Below are 26,522 nucleotides of genomic sequence, written 5' to 3'. Positions count from 1 at the left end.
ATATGCAAAACAGATTGTTTAGTAGATGAAGGACAAGATTGGAATTATGAGAGTACTGGGAACAATGGAAGGTTCTAAGTTAACAGTTTCTGAAGAGCTAATTACACTGGTAAATATTAAATGTGCAAAAGGTCTCAGCCCATAGGGAATGTAGAGTGACATTGAGGAGATAAAAGTGACATACACATGGAAAATTTGCAGAACAGTTTCCTAGAAGTCCAGTAGGAACTTAGACACAGTAATATATAAGATTCAAGAATCAGCTGAGATATCATCTCCTTCAGGAAGCTTTTCTGGTCCCTTTGCATGAACCAAATCCTCTTCATCTCTTTTCTCCTAACACTCCAGTCTTCCCAGAGCATATTAGGTTAAACGTCTTTGGTTGTTTTTCTGTCTCCACTAGGTTGTCTATAGCATAGGAAAATATTCATTGTTGTATTTGTAGGTCCTAATAACAGTGCCTCATATATAGTAAGCACTCATTAAATGTTTGTCACACTGACTAGAATTTGTCCTTAGCATGTACTTTATTTTAGGTTTTCATTGTGGGCAAATTATACAATTTGACCTACACTGTGTCATTATGATATGGGAGTGTTTTGAAGCTACAAAAGGGATTTTGTTTAATACCAGTCTCAGCTGTGAGGCAGTATCAATGACATAAAACATTGCTTTTGATTTTAATATTTAGAACTCAGTATAGTCCAGTGGGTGTGATGTGTCTTATAGATTATAAAACAGGGAAATAAGAAATAGAAAAATCACCTGTACTGGGTTATCCTGAGTATTTCTCTGCTAACATGTTGGAAAAACGAGATAGTATTGTGCATACTGTTTTATAACCAGCTTTTAAGTCCATGTGTTTATTTCTAATGAGTATTAAAATATAGAGTACCAGTGGGCTTATAATATAAAGGCTTTTTATAAGAGTATCACATTTAATCATTAAATTTTTATTAATTTTCAGAGTAAATGAATCATCACATTATGATCTAGCCTTTACAGATGTACATTTTAAACCTGGTCAAATTCGAAGGCATTTTATTGAAGTTCCTGAGGGTGCAACATGGGCTGGTAAGTAAAATTAAAATCTTTCTTGACTAGTTATCTTTGTGTACATTCTGTCTCTTCTGTGGTTATAACTATATAAAGTTCATATGTCTGTGATACTTTTCTTATAACAGTACTATAATGCCCCGTAGATTTGCTATTAGGTTCAAAACTATTTCAAGGTCCAGTACTATTTTGCATCGACTCATATATCCAGTCTTCTAGGCCATCTTAAGCTGTTTTAATATTCAAGAATTTAAGTTAGTTTAGAATAATGCCTTATCTGGTAATGATCAGAGTCAGAGCTGCATTGTTGAACAGTTCTGGGCTGCTGTGCACATAGGGCTCCTTGGAGTTGTCTTATGTTAGGCTCTGATGAAATGTACATTAATTAAAGAATGAAAATCTATGGTTAATTAATATTGAATTTGAAACCTTTTACTAGTAAACGTCAGTAGCTATAATACCCTTAATTATGATTCGTTTAGGTTGGTGTTGAAAATAATTAGTATTTTTTTTTAATTAAAATTTATTAGATCCAGAATAGAAGTAACTCAGAGTGTTTGGCAGTCTTAGATTACAAGTGTACTACAGGAGGTAGAGGAAATGGGGAGAAGTTGGTCAAAGAGTACAAACTTTCATTTATAAGTCAGTTCGAGGGCTCTAATGCCCACCATGGCGACCGTACTGAACAGTACTGTATTATATACCTGAAATTTACGAAGCAGATTTTAAATATTCTCACCACCAAAAAATCGGTAACTATGTGAAGTGATAAATGTGTTAACTTGCCTTATTATGGTAAACATTTTACAGTGTATACATATATTAAATTATCCTGTTGTATACCTTAAACTTACACGATGTTCTTTGTCAGTTGTATCTCTAAGGCTAATGCGGGAAAATAAAGCAAAAAAAGAAAAAAGTACTGCAGATGATTCCTATTTCAAATATTTAGAAATACTGTTATAACACTAGATTTTGTATTCTAGTGATTAATTAGACTCACAGAACTCTGTACCAACTTCACCTTGAGAATTAAGCCTTTCTTTAGTTCTGTCTATTAGAGTGGGTATTCAGTAGACAAGCTGCTGATCTTTCTTCACAACGATTTGGGCTTACCTCCACCTCTGCCTCAGAATAAAGCTAAGCATATGTAATTCTGACAGTCATACCTTCTAGAAGCAAACAGGACACAAATAAACCAAGAATGACTAGGAAAAGTTATCAATGAATTTGAAGAAATAGATACTAATGGAATTTAAGTATGATAACAAATAGAGGTTTCTAAAATTAAAATCTTGTTTATCAGGAATTGTGTGGCTTTCAGCTAAAACAAGAGGAAAAGTTAAGTTCAGCCTGAGGATAGGGATTTTTAAAAGGTACCCGATTAGGATAATTGTGTGTTCACCTGTTTGCAGCATAGTGGTTGTTCATTTTAATACTGATTTATTTTCCATTGCTAAATATTCTACACCTTTAGTTTTGTTAATATTCTCTTGATTCTGTTTTTAAGGAAATATGCAGATTTCATTTGAATATATCATTTTATTCTTGACGTATTATTCCCTAATAAGCAGGCATTATTAAAACCATTTTATGTTCATTTTAAATCTTATCAGTTTTAAAATTTGCTTCTTATTTTAGAAGTTACTGTGTGTTCATGTTCTTCTGAGGTGTCCGCCAAGTTTGTTCTCCATGCAGTACAACTTGTAAAGCAAAGAGCATATCGAAGTCATGAATTCTATAAGTTTTGTTCCCTTCCAGAAAAAGGAACACTGACCGAAGCTTTTCCTGTCTTAGTAAGTTTTAATTAAAGTTAGAAAAATCCTAAAACAATTTGTTTTTGTTTTTGGTATGGGTTAGTATTTGAATTTGATTTTATAGTTTATATTTAGTGTTTATTGGGCTATATATTTTATTAATGCTTGGGACTGAATCCAAAGTAAATAGTAATCTCTTTTTAACTCTTAAATAACTTAGTCAAGGAAAAGTACAGGTCTGACAGAAACTGATGCCTTGCATAGTGGACCTTGATTGAGTTTATTTCTTCATTCTATAGTAGATAATTTCCTTATTTAAGACTTTTCTACACATCACTTAAGTTATTTTATTAATGCCTTGTTAAGAATCCTTGCTTTCTGGGTGAAACTGCTACTTGCTTCCTACACAAATTACTTCAAATATGGCAGATTTCTATTCTTACCCTGTGTAATTCAGAATTACATATGCATATGTTAAGAGGTAATGCCTAGTCTTTCTCCAAAGAAGGTGAATGTACTGATGTTGTTTCTTAAACTTGCTGCATTGTGTTTTCAGTTGGTTATATGATCTTTCCTAGTTTCTTATGTTTCTGACTACTTTCACTTATGTTCATATATCAGTGTTATGATTCATTTTTAAACTTTCTAATGTACTGATTACTAGAAAACTTAATATAAAACTCAGCACTAGGAACATTTTTTGTTTTCCATTATTTTAATAGGGAGAGAGATGAAAGTGACCATAATCTTACTTTGCTTTGGTTGTCAGACAGCTCTGAGATTAGAACTCAACTGTGGCTATTGAGAATATGCCTTATAAAACCCTTTCTCTTATTATTCTTAATTTTCCCTTTAGACCTAAATTTTTACTTCAGTTTATTTTCACTATTATTTTGTTGTATATGTTTTCAGAAGCCGCCTCAGATCTTTTATGACAAGTAGTGTAGATTTATGAATAAATAATTGTTTATTTAAATGCCTACACTGTATGAAACTAATTTGCATAACTCCAAGCATAGCTGGTAACAGTTGAATTTTCTTGGTGTACAAATAGGAAAAGTTTGAAAGCATAGAATTCTTTGAAATACCTACTATTTATATTTTATGATTTGAATGGAATTGAGAAAAAAGTTGTACACATTTTTAATTTCTTTTTCTTTGCAGAGTGGGAAAGCAATTGAATTTTGCATTGCTCGTTGGTGGGCAAGTCTTAGTGATGTCAATATTGATTACACCATTTCTTTCCATGGGATAGTGTGTACTGCTCCTCAGTTAAACATTGTGAGTTCCACATTTTCATTATTTTTAATGTTAGTTATATGTGTACTTGAAAATTAATCTCATTGATTGTATTTAAACTTCAACAAGGAAATTACCCATGGTTCTGAAAATAACAGTAGTCTTCATTCATGAGTGCTTATAAACTTAGACATTTATTTAGGTCCAAATTTTGTTTAAAAATACTGTTCATTTTCAATAAAGTTTAAGAAACTGATTTGATAAATATCCTTCATAGCATGCATCGGAAGGAATCAACCGTTTTGATGTGCAGTCCTCCTTGAAATATGAAGATCTGGCTCCCTGCATAACTTTGAAGAGCTGGGTTCAAACACTACGGTATCATTAAATGTTTCAGGGCTACAGATGTTGAGTATTGATGTGGTGGGGGCAGAAGGGTCTCTTACACTCTTTAAGGAGTCATTTTCTTAAATTTGTCTGAATGTTGGAGATGAAAATTCAGTTTATGACACTCTAGCCTAGGAATCCTGGCAGATTTCTGAGGCACAGCCCCAGCAGCAACTTCTAGCCTTAAATAACATGTATGTAAAGCTTTCATTGTGGCACCTGGCAGGACGCATCTTGTGACAAGTGAGCACCATCTGCAGTCAAAACTTATCCTTCAGCACTTAGCAGTTGTCACTCTAACACTGAGATCTAATTATGTTAAGAATTATTAGTTGACATTTGAAAATGTCTATCATGAAGAGATTACCTTTGTAATATTGCATAATTTAAACTATTGCCATTGTTCAGTCAGTAGAATTATATAAGTTAATGATTAAAATAAAAAATATACTGAATGCTCATTTGTCACTTGTTGCATTATAGATTTTGTTGATTTATAGGGTTTTTTTGGTCTCATTAAATGAACTCAAATCAAGTCAATTATGTAATTGTCTAATTACAGCCCACTTAGTGCAAAAACAAAACCTTTAGGATCAAGAGATGTTTTGCCAAATAATCGTCAACTTTATGAGATGATCCTTACATATAACTTTCATCAAGTAAGTGTCTGTGCAGTAAAGTATACCCTTGTAATGAACTTTTGTGTTTTAAGATTGTAAATTTAAAGATGGAAAGATGGTATGTATATTCAGTATATCTATGAAATACAGTCAAGTAATTTAACAGTGGTTGATTTGGAATTGTTCTTTGGGAAATTATGACTTATAATAATCTAAGTACTATTCAGATTTGAAGTCACAGATTTTGATTTGTGGTGACGTGGCCTTTGAGCCTTAGTTTTTGTAAGCACTCATACCTATTCACTGGTACCTGTCCAGTATTACCTGTCCAGTGGTTAGATGTCTCGTTGATACCAGATGCTTTCTGATTATGATAGTAATGGGCCTGATTGTTTTCTGTGAAGCAGGCTCAGAATAACTGATGAGACATCAGAGTAACTCCTAAGTTGAATGAGTGGTAAAAGTAGTTGAGGCTAGTATAAATGTTGGATCAAAGTGTTTATGTGGGATTCGTAAGATCTTAGTAAAACTCTTATTGAAGCATAATATAGGTTTGATTTTAATGTTTGGGAGGTGATTGATTTCAGTGAATTGTCAAATTTCAGTTTTATAAAGTAAATATATATTGCTTTATTAATGAATACAAATAGCTGGGTTTGTATTTTTAAAAGTTTGTAAAAGAGGAGTACCTTTTATTAGTGCCAAAATACTGGATGTTCTACATTTTTAAAATTGGCTCCTGCAAGAAAATATTGTAATGCTTTTAATGTAAAAGTCTCATCAATAACAATATAAATCTATGTTAGAAATCATGTAAACCATGTAAGTGATTCTTCTTATTTTTTTTATAGCCCAAGAGTGGGGAAGTAACTCCAAGCTGCCCGTTACTTTGTGAATTATTATATGAATCAGAATTTGACAGCCAACTGTGGATCATATTTGACCAGAATAAAAGACAGATGGGTTCAGGCGATGCCTATCCACATCAGGTATAAAATTGACAGTGATTTTTAGAATTAACAGAAACTGTTTCTTGAACTAAGGAATTCCTGATTTCTTGTTATGGTAATATTTGTTTTTTTTTAAATGCCATACTTTTGCATTTAGTATGTTGACACATCACTAGAAGCTCAGTTGTCTGTAGAACAGACTGGGACAGCTTTTCAGCCAAATTAAGTTTTGAGGAATGATGTAGACACTGGCCAGCATAGCTTTTTATTTTTAGTATTTCTCCTTCCTTGGCACTGCTTCCACTCATCTGAAAGTTGACAACAAGTCATCTGATGTATGTGAACGCCTTGAAATGATCCCAGGTCTGAACTGAATAAAGAGCACTACAGTGATGCCAAGTGTCTTCACTTTATTAGAACTTTCAAGTTTATTTCTTCATGGGACAGTTGTGATTTGACCACTTACTGTATGCCAAGCACTGTGCTGGGCACTGTTGTATTGAAGGGAAAAAAACCTTTTAATCATAATTTTCAGAAATTTTATCTCTAGTTGAAATATTGGTACAGAGAAATGAGGTACTTCCTGTAATATTTACAGTTTTATGGTAAGTAATGAAAATAACTTATGTAAGTTTTTTTCATTTAGTCATTCAAGGAATGATTTATTCAAAGCAAGCCCCAGTCACATCTCCTTAGTACAGACTGGATTATTGTAGTGACATTACTTTAGTTGCTTTTAAAATCTCAGAAGAAATGGCTAATGCAGAATATAGTATCCCATCCTCTCGAGCTGGTTAACTAGATGGAGCATAGTAGATTTGTATTCCTTGATCTCTGTTGGCTCCCTGTTTTTCTGGTCTATAATAAAGGGGTATGACATTTTGATTATTAGTAGAAATGTTACCAGTCATGGGTATGCGTGTCTTAGATATTTACAATAGCTCAATTTTGCTCATTTTCGGTGTTGTTTTATACATGTTTCTGAGTAATCATGTGCTGGAAAATCATTGCTTTTCTCAGTCTGGAGCAGACTGATTTAGCTGAGCAAATGGGAGTAGCCTTTCATTGTGGGAAGAATGAGGGCTTAGGAGTCAGACCTGCCTTCAGCTCCCTTTACTCTGTATGTGACCTGGGACAGTTCACTTGATGTCCCTGGTCCTGCTTGCTCACTTGCACAGTTTTGTGGTTATGTAAATTTGTGTACCTTAACTTGCACGGTACCTCACATACTGTAAGCACTCTGTAAGTGGTAACTATTCCTATTTACCTTCTTACTATGATTTTAATTTTCTTGGCTAAACTACTTTTCCCAAATGTTTTCTTTTTTAGTATTCTTTGAAACTGGAGAAAGGAGATTATACAGTTCGACTACAGATTCGTCATGAGCAAATCAGTGATTTGGAACGTCTTAAAGATCTTCCATTTATTGTTTCTCATAGGTTGTCTAATACCTTGAGCTTAGATATTCACGAAAATCATAGCCTTGCACTTCTAGGAAAGAAGAAATCCAGTAATTTGACACTACCACCCAAATATAACCAGCCATTCTTTGTTACTTCCTTACCTGATGACAAGTAAGTGATCGTGTTGCTTACACTTAATGCCCATCTTATACACTGTAGTCTGTTAATGCTAGTTCATTATATTAAGGCTAAATTTATATAGTATGTCGTCATGTACCATTTTAGACTAACATTATTTCTCCCTTTGATTTTTGAAATCTTAGCTGTGGGAATTATTTCAGAATGCAATTGTTTTAATGTTTTTACCCCTAATTATCTTTGTAAAACTTTTTCATTTCTTCTTTTTCTCTTTTGAATCTTATTAGAATACCTAAAGGGGCAGGACCTGGATGCTACCTTGCAGGATCCTTGACATTGTCAAAAACTGAGCTTGGAAAGAAAGCTGTAAGTACTAGGTTTTTTGTTTTTTGGGTTTTATTACATTGAAATTACCTATTCCCAAATGTCCCTTTCTTTAAAGATGGGAATTAAGTTCACATGTCAGAATAGGTAAAAGAGAAGATCTCCCTGGCAAAAAGAAAAAAAATTAATAGTTTTTTTCCCCAAAGTAAAGATCAGTTAATATTTAGTTGTATTTTAAAGTGTTTAGTATTGTTTTTCCCAAGCCTAAGTTACTCTGGCTTTGAACCTTTCCTACCTTGCATGACTAATATACTTGAACTTCCTGTGAAACAGATCCAAATTAAACTTGGCTTAAGTGAATAAGGTGTTAAAATTAGAGCATTTTATAGAATTTTAACCAACATAATATTGTGGGTATAGGAATAAGTTAGATCTTTTTGGGTTACTTCTAAAAACCAGTCAGAACAATTATTACTAATGAATGGCATTTTTCACACTTGTACAGACCTTTCTCTTGTTGGAATGTTGGTATTTCTCTTGGTATTGCCTTTTATTTTAGTTTCAGAATTATGCTTTTTTTTGTTGTTGTTAAAAACATGCTTCTGATTGTTAATATTTTAGAGATAAATGTTAGTTTGGTAAGTACCTGTTCTAGTTTTTACATCTGTTTCCATTATACATTTTTTGTGAGAATAGTGTTTATATAGTTCTATAACTTCTTGTCATAATATCATTTTAGCTTAGTGCCAATAAAAGTTTTCCTTCTTACAGTTTTGCATTTCTCTTAGCATTAGTTCTTACAAAGTAAGCCTACTACCTAATGCTGGAATCTAGAAATACTGTTATCAAAATGAATAGATCTCATACCTCTTAACAAGTACACTTATTTCTTATCACTATTGAACAAAAGATCATTTATTTGCAGTCATAGAAGCATAACTTCGGAATTTGTTGTGTAGAAAAAGTTGTTTGCCTTGACATTTCCTGAGTCTCATTTCAGTCTGTACTATTTATTTATATATGGTATATTTAGCATAATTTGAAAAGAATTGGTAGTTAATGGTATTGGAATTTATAGATGCACTGATTTAAGAAATCCTAGTAGTCTTTTTCTTTAGACTTCACTTCCTGGGCAGTGTGTTGCTTCCACTATGGGGTTTCAGCAATGGGGCTTCAGCAATGAGATTCACACCCTGATAACTCTTAAGTGTCCACTTCCTTGTGATGAGTATGACAGCAGGACATTGTTATAAAAGTATGCTTTTAGCAATTCAGAGATAGTTAACTACTTCTTGGCTCCATTTTTCAGAGGAAGTTGTGAAATTGTAAACGTGGGATTAACTATACTTACTACTATCAGGTAATTTCTTATCAAGGTAGATTTTTTTAAAGAAATAGCAAAAACCTTAAACTGCAGAGATAATTATAATTCTCAACACATTCTTTAATCTTACCTCAGTAGTTTTGCGTTTCTCATGGTTTGGTAGCTGGGAAGGTTCATTTTACTTTGACTTTCAAAGTCAGCTTGAATGATGCTTGGTGTGTGTATGATGTGACATCCTTGATAATTAGACTCTAAGGATTGTCACTTAAATTTAATGTTTTCAAAAGTGTTTTGATAACTAATGGATTTTGCTGTGCTAAATTTTTTAAATAAATTTGAAAATAAAATTTTTGAAATAAAGTAGAAAAACATTTGCCCATAGAAATAACATTTTAGTGCATTTTAATTTAAACAATTAAATGGCAATGTTGCTTTCTTTAAAAGCCTGCCATCTGGATCGTAGACATGACCCTTCTAAAGTACTGTGACACATAAATTGGAAGAAAATTAGACAGAGGTGGTGTCTCCATCCTGTGTAGATTATGCATGTTTTCTTACAGAATGTCGTTCTAACTCCCAGGGGCAGTCTGCAGCAAAACGACAAGGAAAATTTAAAAAGGTACTGATTGTCAGTTCTTTAAAAAGATGTCTTAAAGCCTTATTTGCATATTAGCTAAACTTTTTTTCTGTCACTATTATAAATCTTTTTAAAAATATCTCTCCCTTAGTTTCCTTTCTTTAAGTTCTGCAGTATAGTGCTTTTAGCTTATCAGTGTTGACATACTGCTATCCTAAAGGTTTTTTTTCCTACCATAAATTGCTGGAAGACCCCTGTTCTGTATGTGTATAGAAAAAAATTTATTGCTATTCACTTCTTACTGCAGATATACCAAGTAATAATATTTGAAATTTTGCATATCTAAAATCTTATAGAGGTGAATATGAATTTTTAGCTATGTAAACCAAAACAAATTATTTTAAAGTATGAAAATATTTTTTTGAAAATATTCTTAAATTGGATGATTTGATTAAAAAATATTACTGAGGTATTTCATGTGAAGTTTATTCCTTGCTCTTAAGTCTTCTTAGTTCTGGAAGGGCAGAGACAGAGCAATAGACAGCAGAAACAGAAATAAGGACTGTTGACCCAAAATTAAAACTTTTACACTAAGAGCATAAGCACATTTTAAGACAATAACTAGTAAATAGTCTGATCCACTTTCCTGTAGTTTATTAGACAATCTCTGATTGACTGCTTAAGCCAAAGTTAACTCAAAAAAGGAAAATTCTAGTTCAGATGTACTTTAAAGAAAGAGATACATATTCAGTGAGCTCTCTGACACCATTGAAGACCCACTGACACTATTCAGCATTTAGTGATTTCTTTCAAACAGGAAGCATTGCAGTGGGAAAATTAGAATGATAAAGTATAAACAAAGGTAACTTATACTTCTTAATTCATAATGATATGAAACTGGGGATCACCATCTAATAGGTAAAATTACATTATTAAAAAGACTTCTGAAATGTTCATATTATTATATAGTGTTAAGTACTTTGTTCAGACAAAATACACCACTGAGAAACATCTTTCTAGATTAAAAAATAATAATTCTGTAGAGACCAGTATTTCTCAACAGAGTATCTTTACCCATTTGCGGGCCATGTACATGCACTTAGTGAAACAACCACATTAAAAGAAAAACAGAATAAAGTAGGAAGTGTCAGTTCATTAGATTCATAAAACTGTAATTTCATTTTATTTGTAGATTGTTATATTTGAGTCATGATACAGTAGTTTTCAACCTATTGCTTTAGCAAATAAGGAAAAGGTATTTTAGGAGTTCATTAAAAATAGAGAAGGCACATATCGCAAACACATAGCCATTTTTTTTCTTCCCATTGTATACTATGGGAGTTTTGGTGGATTTTGTTTGGATTAGGTTGTATGAGATGGAATATTCATCAAGTGTATAAGAAAATGATTATTACTTGATAGGTAATAAAGCTTTGTATAAAGAACTTGGCAGTTAGAGTTACCTCTTACCATTTCTATCTTCAGTACAAGTACATGTGAAGCTCTTATTTTAAAAATCATTATTATAGTTTTATAATCACATTACCTGTATAGATACACATATAATTTATTGCCTGAACAAAATAGCAACTAGCCTTTTGTGTAAACATGTTCTCTGGGTTTCAGTGACTTGATCTGAACATGCATTTTACCCTTTTTTTAAGCTCATTGTAATATAAAAGTATATAGTTGCTTTTAACAGGTCATCAATAACATTCAAATATGATATAAATCTTTAAACATTTTAGTTTGTGCGAAGGTATTACAATCTTGAATTTAGTTCTTAATAATTTAAGAACTAAGTAAATTTGTCATTTCTGAACCAAAATTTACATGGTGTTATGTTATCTTGCCCAAAGAATAGTTAGTGGTTTTGTGAGTAGGTTTGACTTTCTAAATATTATTGTTCAAATACTGTTGAAATACTTTGAGAATAACTAGAATAGCATTTAAAAAGAAAAAAAACCCTCACTATTAGTTGACTGTGAAAGAACTGTAGCATTTCTGTTCTGAAGGTTCTTTTTTACTATGTTTTTAAATCATTTCTCAAGATACAATGGTGCAAAATCATTTCTATTAAATTAACCCGATACTAAGTTCTTGAGAAGTGAGTTGTAAAATACTCATTGTCAAAAAGAACAGATGACCGTGATCAAGCAAATAAATATTTTTCTTTTCATTAGAAATTAAAACCACCATATTCATAATTTTTAATAGTAAAATGTTCTTGTCCTGAAATACTTTACAGGATTATATTAACATTTATAACATCTAATTTGATATATTTCATATATAAAATACTGATTACAAAACCTTGTTCTCTCTTCCCAAAGGTCATTCATCATAAATTTTCAGCCTCTTTTGTACTTTTAATGATAGTTTATGCTGTGATATAAGGTTTCTTCCTGTTTATAGATGTTTGTTAGAGTTCATTGTTAATCATAAATTAACTTTAACATTTTAAATTCAATTCTGTATTCTCTCTTTACTAAAACATAATAGCAAATGCCTTACCTCTGAACTTCAGAGGAAGAATTGCCTCACAACAGAGGCTTCCCATCTGGAAGTTTGTCCCTCTTCCTAATCAGGCAAGGAGGAAGGGAGACTAAGGGAGGCCTACCTTAGGTTAGAAGGAATGTGGACTGCCAAGTTTCCTCCTCCAGGCAAGTGTCATTTACATTTTAGCGTACCGGGTGGTACAGAAGCATGATTCCAAAGAAAATAGGACTATATTAACAGAGTAAATGTTGGAGACCATTGATACCTTTAATTCTTAGGTATGTGTCATTTATGCCATATAGATGACACTGAAGCAATCTGTTTGCCTAAGAACTTGGTGATAAATTATCAACTCAAATTTGCAGACACTTAAACTTGGCTTTGCCCAGTGTAGTACCCACATAGGAGAGTGAACCTCAAGATGGAGAAAAGGATGTGTGGCAGGATTCAGAAGGAGCTAGCCCAAGCAAAATACCTGTTTCCTTTTTCCAGTCTCAAACTTCACATCTTCGCTTGTAGGTTATTGCTCCCTGACCCAGAGAAAGTGGCACTGAAAGGGCTAAAAATGGATTTGTGTGATTATTTTGCATCAGTGGTTTTCTGTGCTAAAAATCAGTCATATTGAAATTGTAATTATTTTATGTTGAAATACTGTTAATACAACAGTAGTTCCTTATATTCACTATTATAATTACACCCCAAAATAAGTTTTAATTGTGAAAATTGTTTAGATGGGCTTATTTATGTAGTATTTACACCTATAAATCCTATTTTGGGGAAGGTGGGGCTTGCAGTACTATTTTTTAACCTATGTAAAAGTTTTTTGGAAATTACTATGATTAGAGCAGTAAAAGTCTTTTTGGTAACACAACGTGTTCCAATTTTAGAATTTTTTAAAATTAAAACAAATATAAGGATTTAATTTAGCACTTTTTAATATAAACCTGAAGATAGAATTTGAGAAATTGATTTAATAAATAACGATTTAACAAAGACACCTGGTGGTTGTGCCAAAAACAGAACTAGCAAATATAAAATTTCCCAGATAATGTATTATTTTTCATAAGTAAAGACTTATGTGCTTTAATAAAACAGATGGAAATAGATGTAATTAGATATGATCGCACATTTCTCTGCTCTCTTCAAAGCAAAACCTTTCAAAATAACTATATATACTTGTTTACTTCCCATTCTTTCTTCATTTCTTTCTTAGTCTGCCTTTACCTCTCAACTGTCCACTGAAACTTCTTTTATCATGGTGGTCAGCAGCCACTCTCTTACACCACCTTTCAGTTACAGTCATCAGTTGACCACTCCCTCTTTCTTCACCCTGGCTTTTCTCAGAGCTTTCATGACCCCATATTCTCAATGGATTCTGCCTCTTTTCACTCACCGGAGCGTGGAGATAGTAGAATGCTTTGGACCAAGTCCTGAACTCTTCCCCATCCCTGCCTCATCTTATTCATCCCCTTTAAACATCATCAGCAAGCATTATTGGTTCTGCCTTCACAGAATATCTCAAATCCATTCCTATCTTTTCTATAGCCTGTTATTTAGTTCAAGGCGGTGTTGGGATGCCTTCCTAACTTTTCGTCCTTTTCCACCTTTGCCCTTCATCATCCATTCTCCAAATGGTATTAGGCCTCATTAAAAACAAACCAAACCTTTTAATCCATGCAGGACCCAGAGTCATTAAACAAAAAGCAAAATTTTAATCATGTCACTGCCTTGCATAAAATTCTTCTGGTAGGCTTTCTATAGCACTTAGAATAAAATTTGTGGGGTTTTTTGTTTGTTTTTTTTGCCATATTCTATCAGCCTTACTTAATATGGTTACTGCCCATTTGCTCAGTACATATAGCCGTGCTAATATACCAAACTCAGGTTTTTGCACAAGCTCATCTGCTACTTTCAAACACTTCTTCCTCTCATTTATTTGAGGTTTATTTAGGTCATTCAGATCAGGTGATATGTCTTTAGAGTGGCTTTCCACATAACTCCTTTGTCTACAGTTCCCCTACCTTACCTAGCAGTCACTCTGTATCCGTTTATTTTCTTCATATCATACATCAACATCAAATTATTCATTTACTTATATGTTTGTTGAGTATCTTCCCCCACGAGAATATCTGTTTCCTGATGGCAAGAAAGGGCTTTTTCTGTTTTGTTCTTCAGTTGTCAGAGTGTTAGCTGGCACATCACAGGGGCTCAATAAGCCTTGTTGACTGAATGAAGAAAGATATTTCTCTTTAAATTTACTCAGAGAGAAAAGAGGGTGTTTTCTTCCTTCTTTTTTTTTAAGTTCTTTATTTTTTTATTTCCTCCTCTTCTCAGATATAAAATGTGGAAAGTTCAGTACTTTTCTAATTAGTGTGTCAAGTAAAACAAAATACCAAGTGCATTCAAGCAGAGAAAAATTCTTATCTCCTTATTTTAAAGGAGGTATTAGATGTATTGGTACTTTAAAATTGGAGAGAAAATTACTGGTTGCTGATTGGAATTTTTTGTGTATTGTGGTGCCTTAGAGTCTGGAATACAGTGTAGTACAACTCAGATGCAGCCCACATTATGTAATATTCAGCTATTAAAGATGATTTTAAAATATGTAAAATTAAGCATGTTAATCTAAGACTGTCTCTCCACATTCATAGGATGTAATCCCTGTTCATTACTACCTAATACCTCCACCAACAAAAGCTAAGAATGGTAGCAAAGATAAAGAAAAAGATTCAGAAAAAGAGAAAGATTTAAAAGAAGAATTTACGGAAGCGTTGCGAGATCTTAAAATTCAGTGGATGACAAAGTAAGTTTTTAATGAGTTTTAATTTTTTAAGTGTTTACTTTTATTTTCCCATTTATAATAATATTTTATGTATATATGCATTGGCTATATTCAAAAATGTTAACAGCGAATGGTAGGATTATAAGTGCTTAAAAATTTTGTTATATTTATTTTTAGTTCCCTTTTGTGAACTAAAAATGTTTTTAATGTTTTAATCACTTATTTTGATTTGCTCTTGTAAGATAATTTTATTGAGAAGTATGAAGAAGAAAATAAAAATCACTTTTGCCCATTCTCCAGTGATAATCATTGTCCTATTATTATTTGTATTTATACATGTAGCAGTATGAATGATATTGATATTTTGTCCTGATTTTCCAGTTACTGTTGATCATGAGCATTTCCTGTGTTATTTAGTAGTCCTTTAAAATATTATTTTAATGACACATATATGGTCCTATGGATGAAATATAACCTACTTAAATACTGTACTAGATATATACATTTATAGGTTTTCTTTATAACATTGTGATGGATATTCTTATACATTTAGATTTCTTTTTAATTTTTATCAAATAGTGTCTTTTAAAGTATAATTACTGAACCTAAAATACTAGTTTTAAAACATCACCTTATGTTCTGCCGATTGCTTTTCAAGAGTGAATATAACAATATATCCACCTAGTAGTGTATGATGGAGCTTATCGCTCCGTGTACCTTTGCCAACAGTGAGCCATATAATTAAAAATAAAGCTTTGCTACTACTATAGGATGCAAAATAAAAGGACATCATTGCAGTCTTAAACTGCATTTGTTAAGTTATTGTTAAATTCGACCTTTTTGAATGTTATTTCATTCTTCATATAGTTTCTGTCTGTTGAACATGTTCTTTACCCCTTTTTCTATTGGCACATCAGATTTTACTGTTACCTTTTTAACATAAAAGGTATTAATGCTTTGTTATACTTGTCACAGATTTCCCCCAGCTAATTCTTTGACTTTTAGCTTACTTTTTACATAATAGAAACTTATTCTGTGTAGTCAAATGGATTGCTTTTTCCATTTGTGCTATGCAATATTTCCTTTACCACTGGTTATCAGTAGGAATCCTCATAGCTGAATATGTATGTGTTTTTACAGTCGTGATGTCTCGCAGAGGACAGACATCATCGTATCATGAAAATAATTCCCAGAGATTGAACCTTTACGGTGTCGGTTCACATTTAAACCTACCTTTCCACTTAAAACTAGGTCCTGTCTCTACCAGAAGTCAGAGTCTTTAGGTCAGTCTCTGGCTGATTGTAGGATGTTATAAACGGTTGAAAATACAATGTAGATCCTTCAAAAGTGAGATTGCAGAGATCAACTTCGGGCATGATAGTGATGCTGAAACTTTATTCCATACTGGTTCCCCTCAGCTCCCCGTCAGCAGGCTTTCCTTCTGGGAGGAGCACGGTTTCAGCATTTCTCATCCAGCTCAGCCACATGTTCCTGAGGCTAAAGTTCTAGTCAAATGTGGTTGAGAGGTGGGGGCTCCCTCCTGCTCAGCCCCTACTTGTAAAGTGGAGAGTCTGCCTTGAGTGTGGCTCTGTTGAGGCTCTTGTAACCCCTGCCACAGGTCAAGAGGCAGTGGCTCCATGCCAGGCAAGGCAAGCTAAGAAGACTGCAGGATACTGCTTCCCATTCCATGTAATCAGGAAGAACTGACAGTTCTATTCAACTTCCCTATCTGGGAACATGCAGTGTCTCTTTATTCATTCAAGACTTTAGATTTTTCAGATAAGTTAATATTTTTCTTTTTATAGATATTAGACATTTATATATCTTTTATTTTTTTCTTGCTATTTGTGAATGTCTTTTTCCTCCTTTTATTAATCTGGTTATAACTGGTATGTAGGAAAGCTGTTGATGCTTATTTTTATTTTCCATCTTATTGAACTCTTAATCAAACTATTATTTTGATTCTTTTTTGGGGGCGTTTCTTAGGCAAGCATATTTGTACTACCTGCAAATAATGATATTTCTTGTCAATAAGTATACAATTTCAGATTGATGCCTTATATTTTTAACTAGAACTTCAAAACAATGTTAAATAATAGGAAAGATAGAAATTGTTTTCTTTTTCTAAAAGAAATGAAAATAATGTTTTCTCTTTCTTACATACATAGGCTGGATTCTAGTGACATTTATAATGAATTGAAAGAAACATATCCTACTTATCTTCCTCTGTATGTTGCACGACTTCATCAATTGGATGCTGAAAAGGTTGGGCGTGTTCGTTTTTAATAAGAGTATCTTACTTTGTTTGTAATGTTAGCTAAGGTTTGTATTTTAAATTAAGGAACAACCTTATATTTGTCTCTGTTCTTATTGACTAAAATATGTTTCCTCATTGAATGTTTTGTTAAGCTATTTTCATTTAAGTAATTACAGAACCTGGCCATTACTATGAGTTTATGATTCTCACTCATATTTTTGATCGGTGGAAGGAGTGGTAGTTAAGATACCCTAAAGGTTGCTTTTCTGACCTTAACCTAAAGAGCAAGAAGCAGAAGGCAGTGGTCCTTGCCTGCTGCAAATCTAAACACCGTCAGAAAAAGAACCCCTACTTTGCATTAACAATGTTAAGGACTCTCACCTTTAAGAATTAGCCATTATTCCAGACTTTCTTAACATGGACCAGCTCTCATTAGTAGTCATGGCAGTAAGAAAGTGCTAGCTATAAGCAACTAAAAATTATCAAGGGTTTGGAGTGAACTAGAAAGTGTTGAAAGGAGACCTGTAAAAGACTTGAATAAGAGAGACCACGAACACCATGATAATCTTAGACTCCGTTGGTTATAGTCTTGTCTACTCTCATCTTTGTGGTTTTAATAATAAATTTTAAAGAATCAATTTTGTCAGCTAGTGCTTTTTTTACTTCTGTTTTTATGTGCTGTGGGACAAGAATATAGCCGATCTCTAAAATCCCTAAAATCTTTTCTTAAGATATCCTGAAAAAGAGTTGCCTTTGTGGAAGACACTGCATTTTTATGAACTTTACATTTTGATTACTCTCACCTTTTAATGCCAGTGGAGAATGTAAATTCAGTATTTTCCCCAGTCTGAGCTCAGCTTTTGCAGAGATGCTGACAATTATGAAGATCATACTAAGAGAGAGAGCACAGAGCCCCTGGGCTACAAATAGACTAGACTACATCATCCCATCACGCTAGAGTAGAGACAACAGAAATTAAGTGTTACAGTATACTCATTGATACATCCATTTTTTTTTCCTCCCCAGGAACGAATGAAAAGACTTAATGAAATTGTTGAAGCTGCAAATGCTGTTATTTCTCATATAGATCAAACGGCCCTAGCAGTTTATATTGCAATGAAGACTGACCCCAGGCCCGATGCAGCTACTATAAAAAAGTACCTAACCAGTAAATAATCTTTCTTGCATCTCATTTTCTTAGTTACTGTTTTTTACAAGTAGGAGTTGATATTATTGAGAATATTCATTTTTCCTGATATTTCTTATATTCTTAGAGTTTTCAAATTTGGATATTCCCTCTTTAGATATTTTGTAATAATTTTCACCAATTATTTAAGATTAAGCCAAAGAAGAGTAGTTTGCTATCTTTACCATTAGGTGCTGTCATGGTGGAGAGATTTGAGTAGCTGTGATCAAGCAGTCCAGGCACTTGGAGATTTGTGTGAACTGGATATGTGGAGAAGACAGACACATAGCACCCTATAAAATTAATTGTTAAAGTAGTATATCACCAATAGCATGAAAAACTCTTTTAGTTTGTATTGCCTACTAAAGGATAAAAAATAAAATTAGGTTAAAACCATTATCTAGCAACTTCAGTTTTATGGAATTGGACTTACATTATTACCTGGAGGGAAGGGAAGAGGAGAGTTTATAGTTTTGCCTTTGTAAACCCTAATGTGATATGTAAAACAGAGAGGCTTAGCTTGGTATATAAGTGAGTGGTACAGCTTCCTCCGTGTGAGAGTGAGTTTCCTTATGTTAGTGGAATGGTCCAGCAGCTCTCACTTTCACCCTTGCATGAATACTTACCATCACCTCATAATGACTTTCCCAATATCAATTTTTTCTGTCACTTTGGTTTATTTACAACCTATGGGGGTCATTAATTTATAAGAGTAGATATCCTCATTCTCTCATAGTTATTATAACTAATAAACTGAAACTGTTCAGGCTGGCTAAAAGTACTGTAATTTCCCTTTAAGATTCCATCTTCTTCCATCAGAATAGTTTTTCCTATATAAAATACATTCTAAACCACTAGACTTCTTGGCATTACATTATTTATACCGATATTAGAGAATCTTATGAATCTTATAAGCAGTACTTTTCAAGCAGAATGAAATTTGTTCAGAGTTGGTTTTTGGCCATTATTAGCACCCTTTCACACTTTCCAAAGGAGCAATCTCAAAACATTGCCATTTTGTCGTTGTTATCATTAATAACAACAATAGTGAAAAATGTAGCCACCATTTATGAAGCGCCAATTATGTGTAAGAGATTACTTGGGGCATTTTCAAATACAATGTCTTATTTAAATTTAATCCTCTAAACAACATGCAAAGTAGGGACATTTTTACCCCATTTTTATAGAAGAGCAAACTGAAGCTCAGAGATTAAATGACTTGCCTGTGGTGACAGTAGTAGGTAGTGGGAATACCAGGATTCAGACGAGCGGCTATCTCCTAAGCCTGTGCCCTTTCGTTTCTTGGTAAGCAACTCCTTATATTTCTACCCTAATCTTGAGAAGATTACTATGCCTTATTCTCTTATCATACTCATTTTCTTTACAAGTGTCTGTCATGAATTGGACGAAATATCTCAAATAAGCAAGGCTTCTAGAGACTAACACTGTCCTCTGGAATGTAGGTTGTTATTATATTTCATTCAACAGTGATTTATTGTCTGTTCTATACCAGGCATTGTTCTGGGCCCTTAGAATACATTAGAAAGGAACAAAGATGCCTGCCCTGGAGCAGGGCAGTTTATCACAGTGATTGAGGGCAAGGATTCCAGAATCTGACTCTGTGTAGCTTAGAAATCTGAATCTGCCACTTCCTAACTATAGGACCTTGAACAAATCAATTTATCTCTTTGTGCCTCAGTTACCTCCTTTGCAAAATGAAGTCAATTAATTATATCATACTCATAAATTGTTACGTGAGTTAATATGTTAAAATGCTAAATGAGTTATGTTAAAACACTAAAACAGTTGGTGGCACATTCAGAGTAAGCATTATATTTGTTATGAAAAGTTCATAACTGGAGGAACCTCTGTACATCTGTACACACACAGAGGCAAATATATAATAATTTCTTTTTATAAGAAATTACATACTTAATCGTTCTGATCGAGTTATGTAGCTGACAGAATTTAGAACCAAATAATATTTCAACTCCGTTGCTTATGGCTTCTGTTTCAGCCAAGTCCAGTTATCTTAACTCATTTAATCTGTGTAAAATAATGGCTCATTTGATATGTATTAGAAATAAGGAATTTTATTTGATGTACGATACAAATGTGTATACGTGGCTATACAAGATTTCTGCATTATAAATATCAAGCAAAAGAATGCATGAATTTCATTGCAGATAAGGCTATACTTTTCAAGAAATTTTACTTATCTGTAAATATTTTTTAATTTGTTGTGCAGCGACATGGACAAACAAAAATCCACCCTTGTAGATGCCCTTTGTAGAAAAGGATGCGCCCTGGCCGACCATCTCCTTCACACACAGGATGAAGATGGGGCTATTTCATGTGATGCAGAAGGAAGAGAGGAAGAAGGAGAAAGTACTTTGGATACTCTGACAGAAACTTTTTGGGAAACTACAAAATGGACTGATCTTTTTGACAATAAGGTAACCTTTATGCTTCTTATTTTTGCGCAGTTCTTGGTGATTATTTCACAAACTTCTGTTGTGTCCCATTACCTACTGTTTTCTCTTTCCCAATTGACTGGCCAGAAGAAGAAGAAGAGATTAAATAGAATGAGGCTAAGCTTGGCTCTTAAGAAGACATGTTTAGTGGCACCTCATATTTGTCTTACTGTTTTAAAACTATTTGTTACTATTATTTTATCTGTCTGCAAAATGACTTTAGCCACACTAATTTGAAAAACAGTTTAAGAATGTATGTATTCGTCTTTTGGTTAAGCTAGTCAGTTATATATGAAGCTAAAATTCAGAACATCTTCTAGAAATTGTCTTTATGCCTTCCCACATCTATTTATGTGCTAATTTGTTGGGGGTAGGAGGGTATTCTGATTAGTTTAGATATTAGTCATTTTCCTCAAACTCTTTAACTACTAAATAATTATCATCTTTATTTATAGCTAATCAATTTTAAAATCCAGTTTAGAAAAATTATCATAGATAAACTTTTTGGATTGGGGTTATAAAAATATTTTTAAATCTCTCTTATATCTCTATTATAATTCTTACTGTAGAGATTATAGAACTACAAGTTTTTGTCAATATTCCTTTCCTCTGGAGATTAAAAAAAAAATAAATGAAATCAGTGGAATTTTCTCTCAGCACAAACAGTTTTGTTTTAGTAGATAGACACTTGTTTGGGGGATTAACTGTGGTAATTTGCATTATTGTAATCATTTATCTTAGCCCTGCTTTCTTTTGCATGAAGCAGTGTTTTGGTATGGATTCCAACAACTAGCGATTTATCATAATTTTTTCCCCCAAGATAAATATCTGTTCTGTGGAATACCCACCTCTTTTAAAGATATTAATTGTTCTTCTAAAAAGTTTTTGAAATTACTTGATATGACATGTTCATTTTAAAAGCTATGCTTCTGCAAAAGCCTAATTCTTTCATTATTAAAACTATATGCCTTAAAATGTAAATATCTCATAAATAAGCTTTATCTTGTTTTACATTATAGGTTTTGACATTTGCGTACAAGCATGCATTAGTAAATAAAATGTATGGGAGAGGCCTTAAATTTGCAACTAAACTTGTAGAAGAAAAGCCAACAAAAGAAAACTGGAAAAATTGTATTCAAGTAAGTAATGTTTAAATTGTCACCATTAAAGGTCACTTTAGTACTGCATAGTGATAAGGTAACTAAAAAGCCTCATGGTAGTGATAATAGTAGTACTGACTTTATCGTGGCTAATTTTTACTCTAATCAACTTAATGTGAACTATAAAAATACATGCATAAGAGACAGTCAATAAGCTATTTGAATTTTTAAACATTTTTTACTCCTGTCCAGAAAACCTATATTTAGCCTCAAGTGTTTTCTCTCCCCACCCCCTACTCCGGATATAGACTTTATTACTTGAAATTTCCAAATACTGTAGTTTGAGGCACTTGCTTAGGATATGATCCCATCAGATGATATACTAAAATTTAAAAAGCATATGATATACTAAAATTTAAAAATATACATATATGTATGTATATTTACATGTATCCATTAATTAACAGATTTGCAAAATTTACATGGTTCAGCATTCAGAAGGTACAAAAGGGAATAATTGTAGTATAAAATCTCCTTCCATTTCTCTAGCCATCAAGATCTCTCCAAAGGCAATTACTGTTATCAGCTTCTTACATAGCTTTCCAGAGATAACCTATGTGTATAGAAGCAAATAACGTACCCTAAGTTAGCATGTGTAATTGTATAACTGTTAGCCAATAGCCATGCCCAAATTGTTTTCAACTGCAACTCAAATGTTTTCAACGTAGGCAAAATGCATTATGAACTTGATATATAGTTAGAAGACGAAGTTTTCCTTTATGAAGGAAATAGGTAATTCCTTTAAATACATGTTGGCTTAATTCTAAAATGGTTGAGCTTTTAGAGTTTTACATTTGATTTTATTCTTCATTTGAAATGATAGGCCATTATTTTTTGATATGTCACATTATAAGCAGAGAAAGTCTATGGTTGTGCTTTCTGTGGAAGTTAATTGTTAAGTGTAAAAACTGCAGATTTCCATAGAAATTGTTTTAGCCTCACCTTGTCTTTGTACGTACGGAATTAATTGGTTTATGCCTAAAAGATATAGGGAGATTGGAGGATATTGATTGTGCCAAATGCAGCCAACGATCTGCTCTTTTATATTTAAGGTATTCTTTGGATATAAAACTGAACAGTAAATTCCTGAGGAAATTTTTGATTAAACCATAGATTATCTTTGCTCTTAGACTCTTTTTTGTATACCTTTACCAATCATTCCAAATTGTAAGACATTTTAAAGTAGCTCCTTCAGATCTTTGAATAGGTTAAGAGAACTCTTTCTGGAATTGTTAATATGTCCAGTGTGATTATCATCACATAATCTACGAGGTCTCACATTTGTGAAGCCAGTGATCCACCCAGATTTTCACATCAGAGATATTTTGTAACTTGTCTCCTCTCCATCTGCTCCCCTCTTGTCTTTTCTGCACACGACAGCTGGAAATGATGGCTTTAGACACCTGGTGAATCTTCACATTTAGAATAAAATCCATACTCCTCACTGTGCCCCAGAAGGCCTCCTTGTGATCTGGCTTGTGCCTTTCTCTCAGCCATATATCAGATCATTCTTCTCCTATTCACTCTGCTTCTACCATACTAGCCTCCTCTCTGCTTGGCTCAAACAGCCCTGTGCTTTCCACAGGAGGACCTAACTATTCCAGCTATAAGGAAAGCTCTTCCCCAGATTTACACAGAGTAGGTTTCTTCCTGTCATTCAGATTTCAGCTTAAACATCACCTCCTCAGAGATCCTTTTCTTGACTATCTAACTTCCCAGTCACTCTGTATTATATCGCTTTATTTTTACTGTATACCTGATATATATCTTAATTATTTACTTGTTTATTCATCTGTTCATTAATTTGCTTCTTTATTATTTTATATTCCTGAATAGAACATAAGTTTCCTATAAGGGGGGGAAGTGAGTTCAGTGCTGTTTTCCCAATTCCTAGAACAGTGTTTGACTTAAAGTGGGCACTCAGAAAAAAATGAATGAAAGAAAACTAAGTTGGTAAGAAGGAAGGGAGCAAGTAAGTTAATTGGGAAGAAAAACAGAAGGGTAAGAAAGAAGATTGGCAGGGATGAAAATAATCACCAGGATATGTTGGTTGGTAGGAAAGTTGATTAGTTGATAGTAAGGGATATTGGTTGGTAAGAAAGAAGGAGGATGGGATGGAAGGAAAGTTCTACATACTGCTACTCTATTAGTCCTAAATATTTAGTACAGAATTTACCCTAAATATTGAACTTGAAAAATCTGTTTTTTACCTTAATAATATATTATTGTGTTTTGTTGCAGCTGATGAAGTTACTTGGATGGACCCATTGTGCATCTTTTACTGAAAACTGGCTCCCCATCATGTATCCTCCTGATTATTGTGTGTTCTAAACTGGCAACCAAGACTTTAAATTTTAAAAAAAAAGTTTTATAGTGAATGGATATAAAAACAAATTTGTGGCATTTTTAGTCTAATGCATGTTTTGATCCGCTATCAAATACTGATTATTAAAATGCTGTGTATTAGAGAACTTGCTGGCGTGTGGCTTAATACATGTAAATCTAGACCTCTGACATCATGGTGTTTTCTTAATGCCTCACATTGCTGGCAATGGGCTGTGCCCTGACTGCCAGCACCAAGGACTTTCAGTTGGGTTGCAGCTATTACATGCATGATAAGTTTTGAACAGTTACTTTTAACTGCAAACCTGGAAAATTCTTTTCTTTTTATTTTATAAATGAACAGGGTTTTAACATGCTCAACTTTAATTTTTTTTCAATTGTATGAAGGCCTTAAAAAGCTACAGTAAGTGTAGCTAAAATTATTTATTGGACTAAAAAGTAACAGATCTTCACTTCCTGATTTTTTTTTTTTTGGAAAACATTTATATTCAATTAAGGGAAAAAAAATTAAAGGAGCATAAATAAATGCGTGGCAATTGCTGGAGCATAACTGCTTCAATAAATCTTCGACTTGTAGTTATTTCAGGCCAATCATTTTTAACATCCTCTTGACATGGAGAGCATCAGAATGAACTAATGATACATGTATAAGTGCCAGATAGCTTAATCTTTATCAGGTATTGTAAAGATACACATATGGTATGTTTATTAATATTGAAATAATGTAAACACGTGAATAAATGTGCAAAACCAAGATCACAGTATACCATATACACTCTGATACCTTAATTTTTTAATAAATAAAAGTGAATATTGAAGCTTCTTAAAGTTGGTCTTAATTTTTCATAAAGTTTGGGATTAGAAAAGTAATAAATCTGTAGACAAAATATTCAAGTAATTTATAATGTTTCTTACAGTCTTGCAGTTACTTAAATAGATTTTCAGTGCCAACTGTAATTTTTCTGTATGTTTACTTTTTCTCACTTTTATCTTTCTGGCTACTAGACTTGCGTCTCTCATCCTTCATCCATAAAATAATCACCAGATACACAATAGACAATATTAAAAAGCCTCTATGCACTTACAGTGTGTGTGTGTGTGTGCGTGTGTGTGTGTGTGTGTGTGATTTTTAAATCTTGTTCCCTTAGAATTTACTGCTCTAGAAGACCTACCAGTAATCTTGTCTTGTCGTTCATAACTGTTTTGGGGGCAGTTGACCCCTTTATCTGATAAAAACAGCTTTTACAAAAAAATAACATATGCATGCAAACATTTTGCATACAATTTCTGAACCATCTATCCATGAACAGCCACAGGCATGTTCCCTCACAAGCACACATACTTTCACCTACACACATGCAGGTCCACGCATATAGGGGTTCAGTCCAATGAGGAAATTGAGACAAGCTCAGAAAAAATAGGGTAACTGCCCAAGGGCACATGCTGATTGACTAACAACCCAGATTTTGCTATGTCTGGTAAGTACTACCTGCTTTCACAGAGCATCGGGGTCAGCCAGACATGAGTGGGTCCTCAGGTCTTTTCTGAGGATGTGTACAGCTCTACCATGTGTGCGGCCTTCTAGATACACGCGGGAATATGTCAGAGCTTTCCAATCCCCTGTGAACATCTCATTTCCCAATATTTCCTTTTTAGCTTTTGGATTAGTCCCAACTGTTAATCCACCATCTCAGGCAGTCACAAAATTATACAATTGCCTGGAATTATCTGAACAAACATTCCCTTGGAAAAGGCTTCTGGGCCTAAGATCTGAGTCCACTCTAATAAAGATGGCCTTGCACATAGGGTCTTCTAGGGAAACCAGACAAGTCAAATAATGACAGTTTCTGGGTATGCACCTTTGATGAGCTTCCAGCCCTATTTGGCTCCCTCCAGTGACTGCCAGGCTGCTGGTTTTCAAGACTACCATAGAGATGGAGATAGGATGGGGACAGGGCAGTTTAAAATATCACAAAGTACACTGCTCTTACTGAGAGTCTCCCTTTTTACTGAGCAAACATGCCTCATTGCTACATGACTGGTTAT

At 33.3% G+C, this 26,522-nt stretch overlaps 1 protein-coding gene across 1 annotated transcript in view; it reads left to right on the top strand.

Moving 5' to 3' along the window:
- The window catches only part of TPP2 (tripeptidyl peptidase 2), a 72,114-nt gene extending 46,810 nt beyond the window's left edge, over positions 1-25,304 (top strand). The window contains exons 16-30 of the mRNA XM_023532438.1: positions 929-1,074; positions 2,698-2,852; positions 3,978-4,094; positions 4,330-4,430; positions 5,002-5,098; positions 5,911-6,048; positions 7,339-7,583; positions 7,838-7,916; positions 9,779-9,817; positions 14,926-15,077; positions 17,225-17,321; positions 18,340-18,470; positions 20,748-20,955; positions 21,993-22,112; positions 24,375-25,304. Of these exons, the coding sequence (XP_023388206.1) occupies positions 929-1,074; positions 2,698-2,852; positions 3,978-4,094; positions 4,330-4,430; positions 5,002-5,098; positions 5,911-6,048; positions 7,339-7,583; positions 7,838-7,916; positions 9,779-9,817; positions 14,926-15,077; positions 17,225-17,321; positions 18,340-18,470; positions 20,748-20,955; positions 21,993-22,112; positions 24,375-24,464 (1,915 nt within the window). The 3' untranslated portion in view covers positions 24,465-25,304. The remainder of the gene's footprint in view (positions 1-928; positions 1,075-2,697; positions 2,853-3,977; positions 4,095-4,329; positions 4,431-5,001; positions 5,099-5,910; positions 6,049-7,338; positions 7,584-7,837; positions 7,917-9,778; positions 9,818-14,925; positions 15,078-17,224; positions 17,322-18,339; positions 18,471-20,747; positions 20,956-21,992; positions 22,113-24,374) is intronic.
- Positions 25,305-26,522: the final 1,218 nt, after the last annotated feature.

This window comes from Pteropus vampyrus, unplaced genomic scaffold, assembly GCF_000151845.1.
Source record: "Pteropus vampyrus isolate Shadow unplaced genomic scaffold, Pvam_2.0 Scaffold83, whole genome shotgun sequence".
Classification (NCBI taxonomy): Eukaryota; Metazoa; Chordata; class Mammalia; order Chiroptera; family Pteropodidae; genus Pteropus; species Pteropus vampyrus.
Note: the sequence above shows the minus strand (reverse complement) of the source record. Positions and strands in the feature narration are given on the sequence as shown.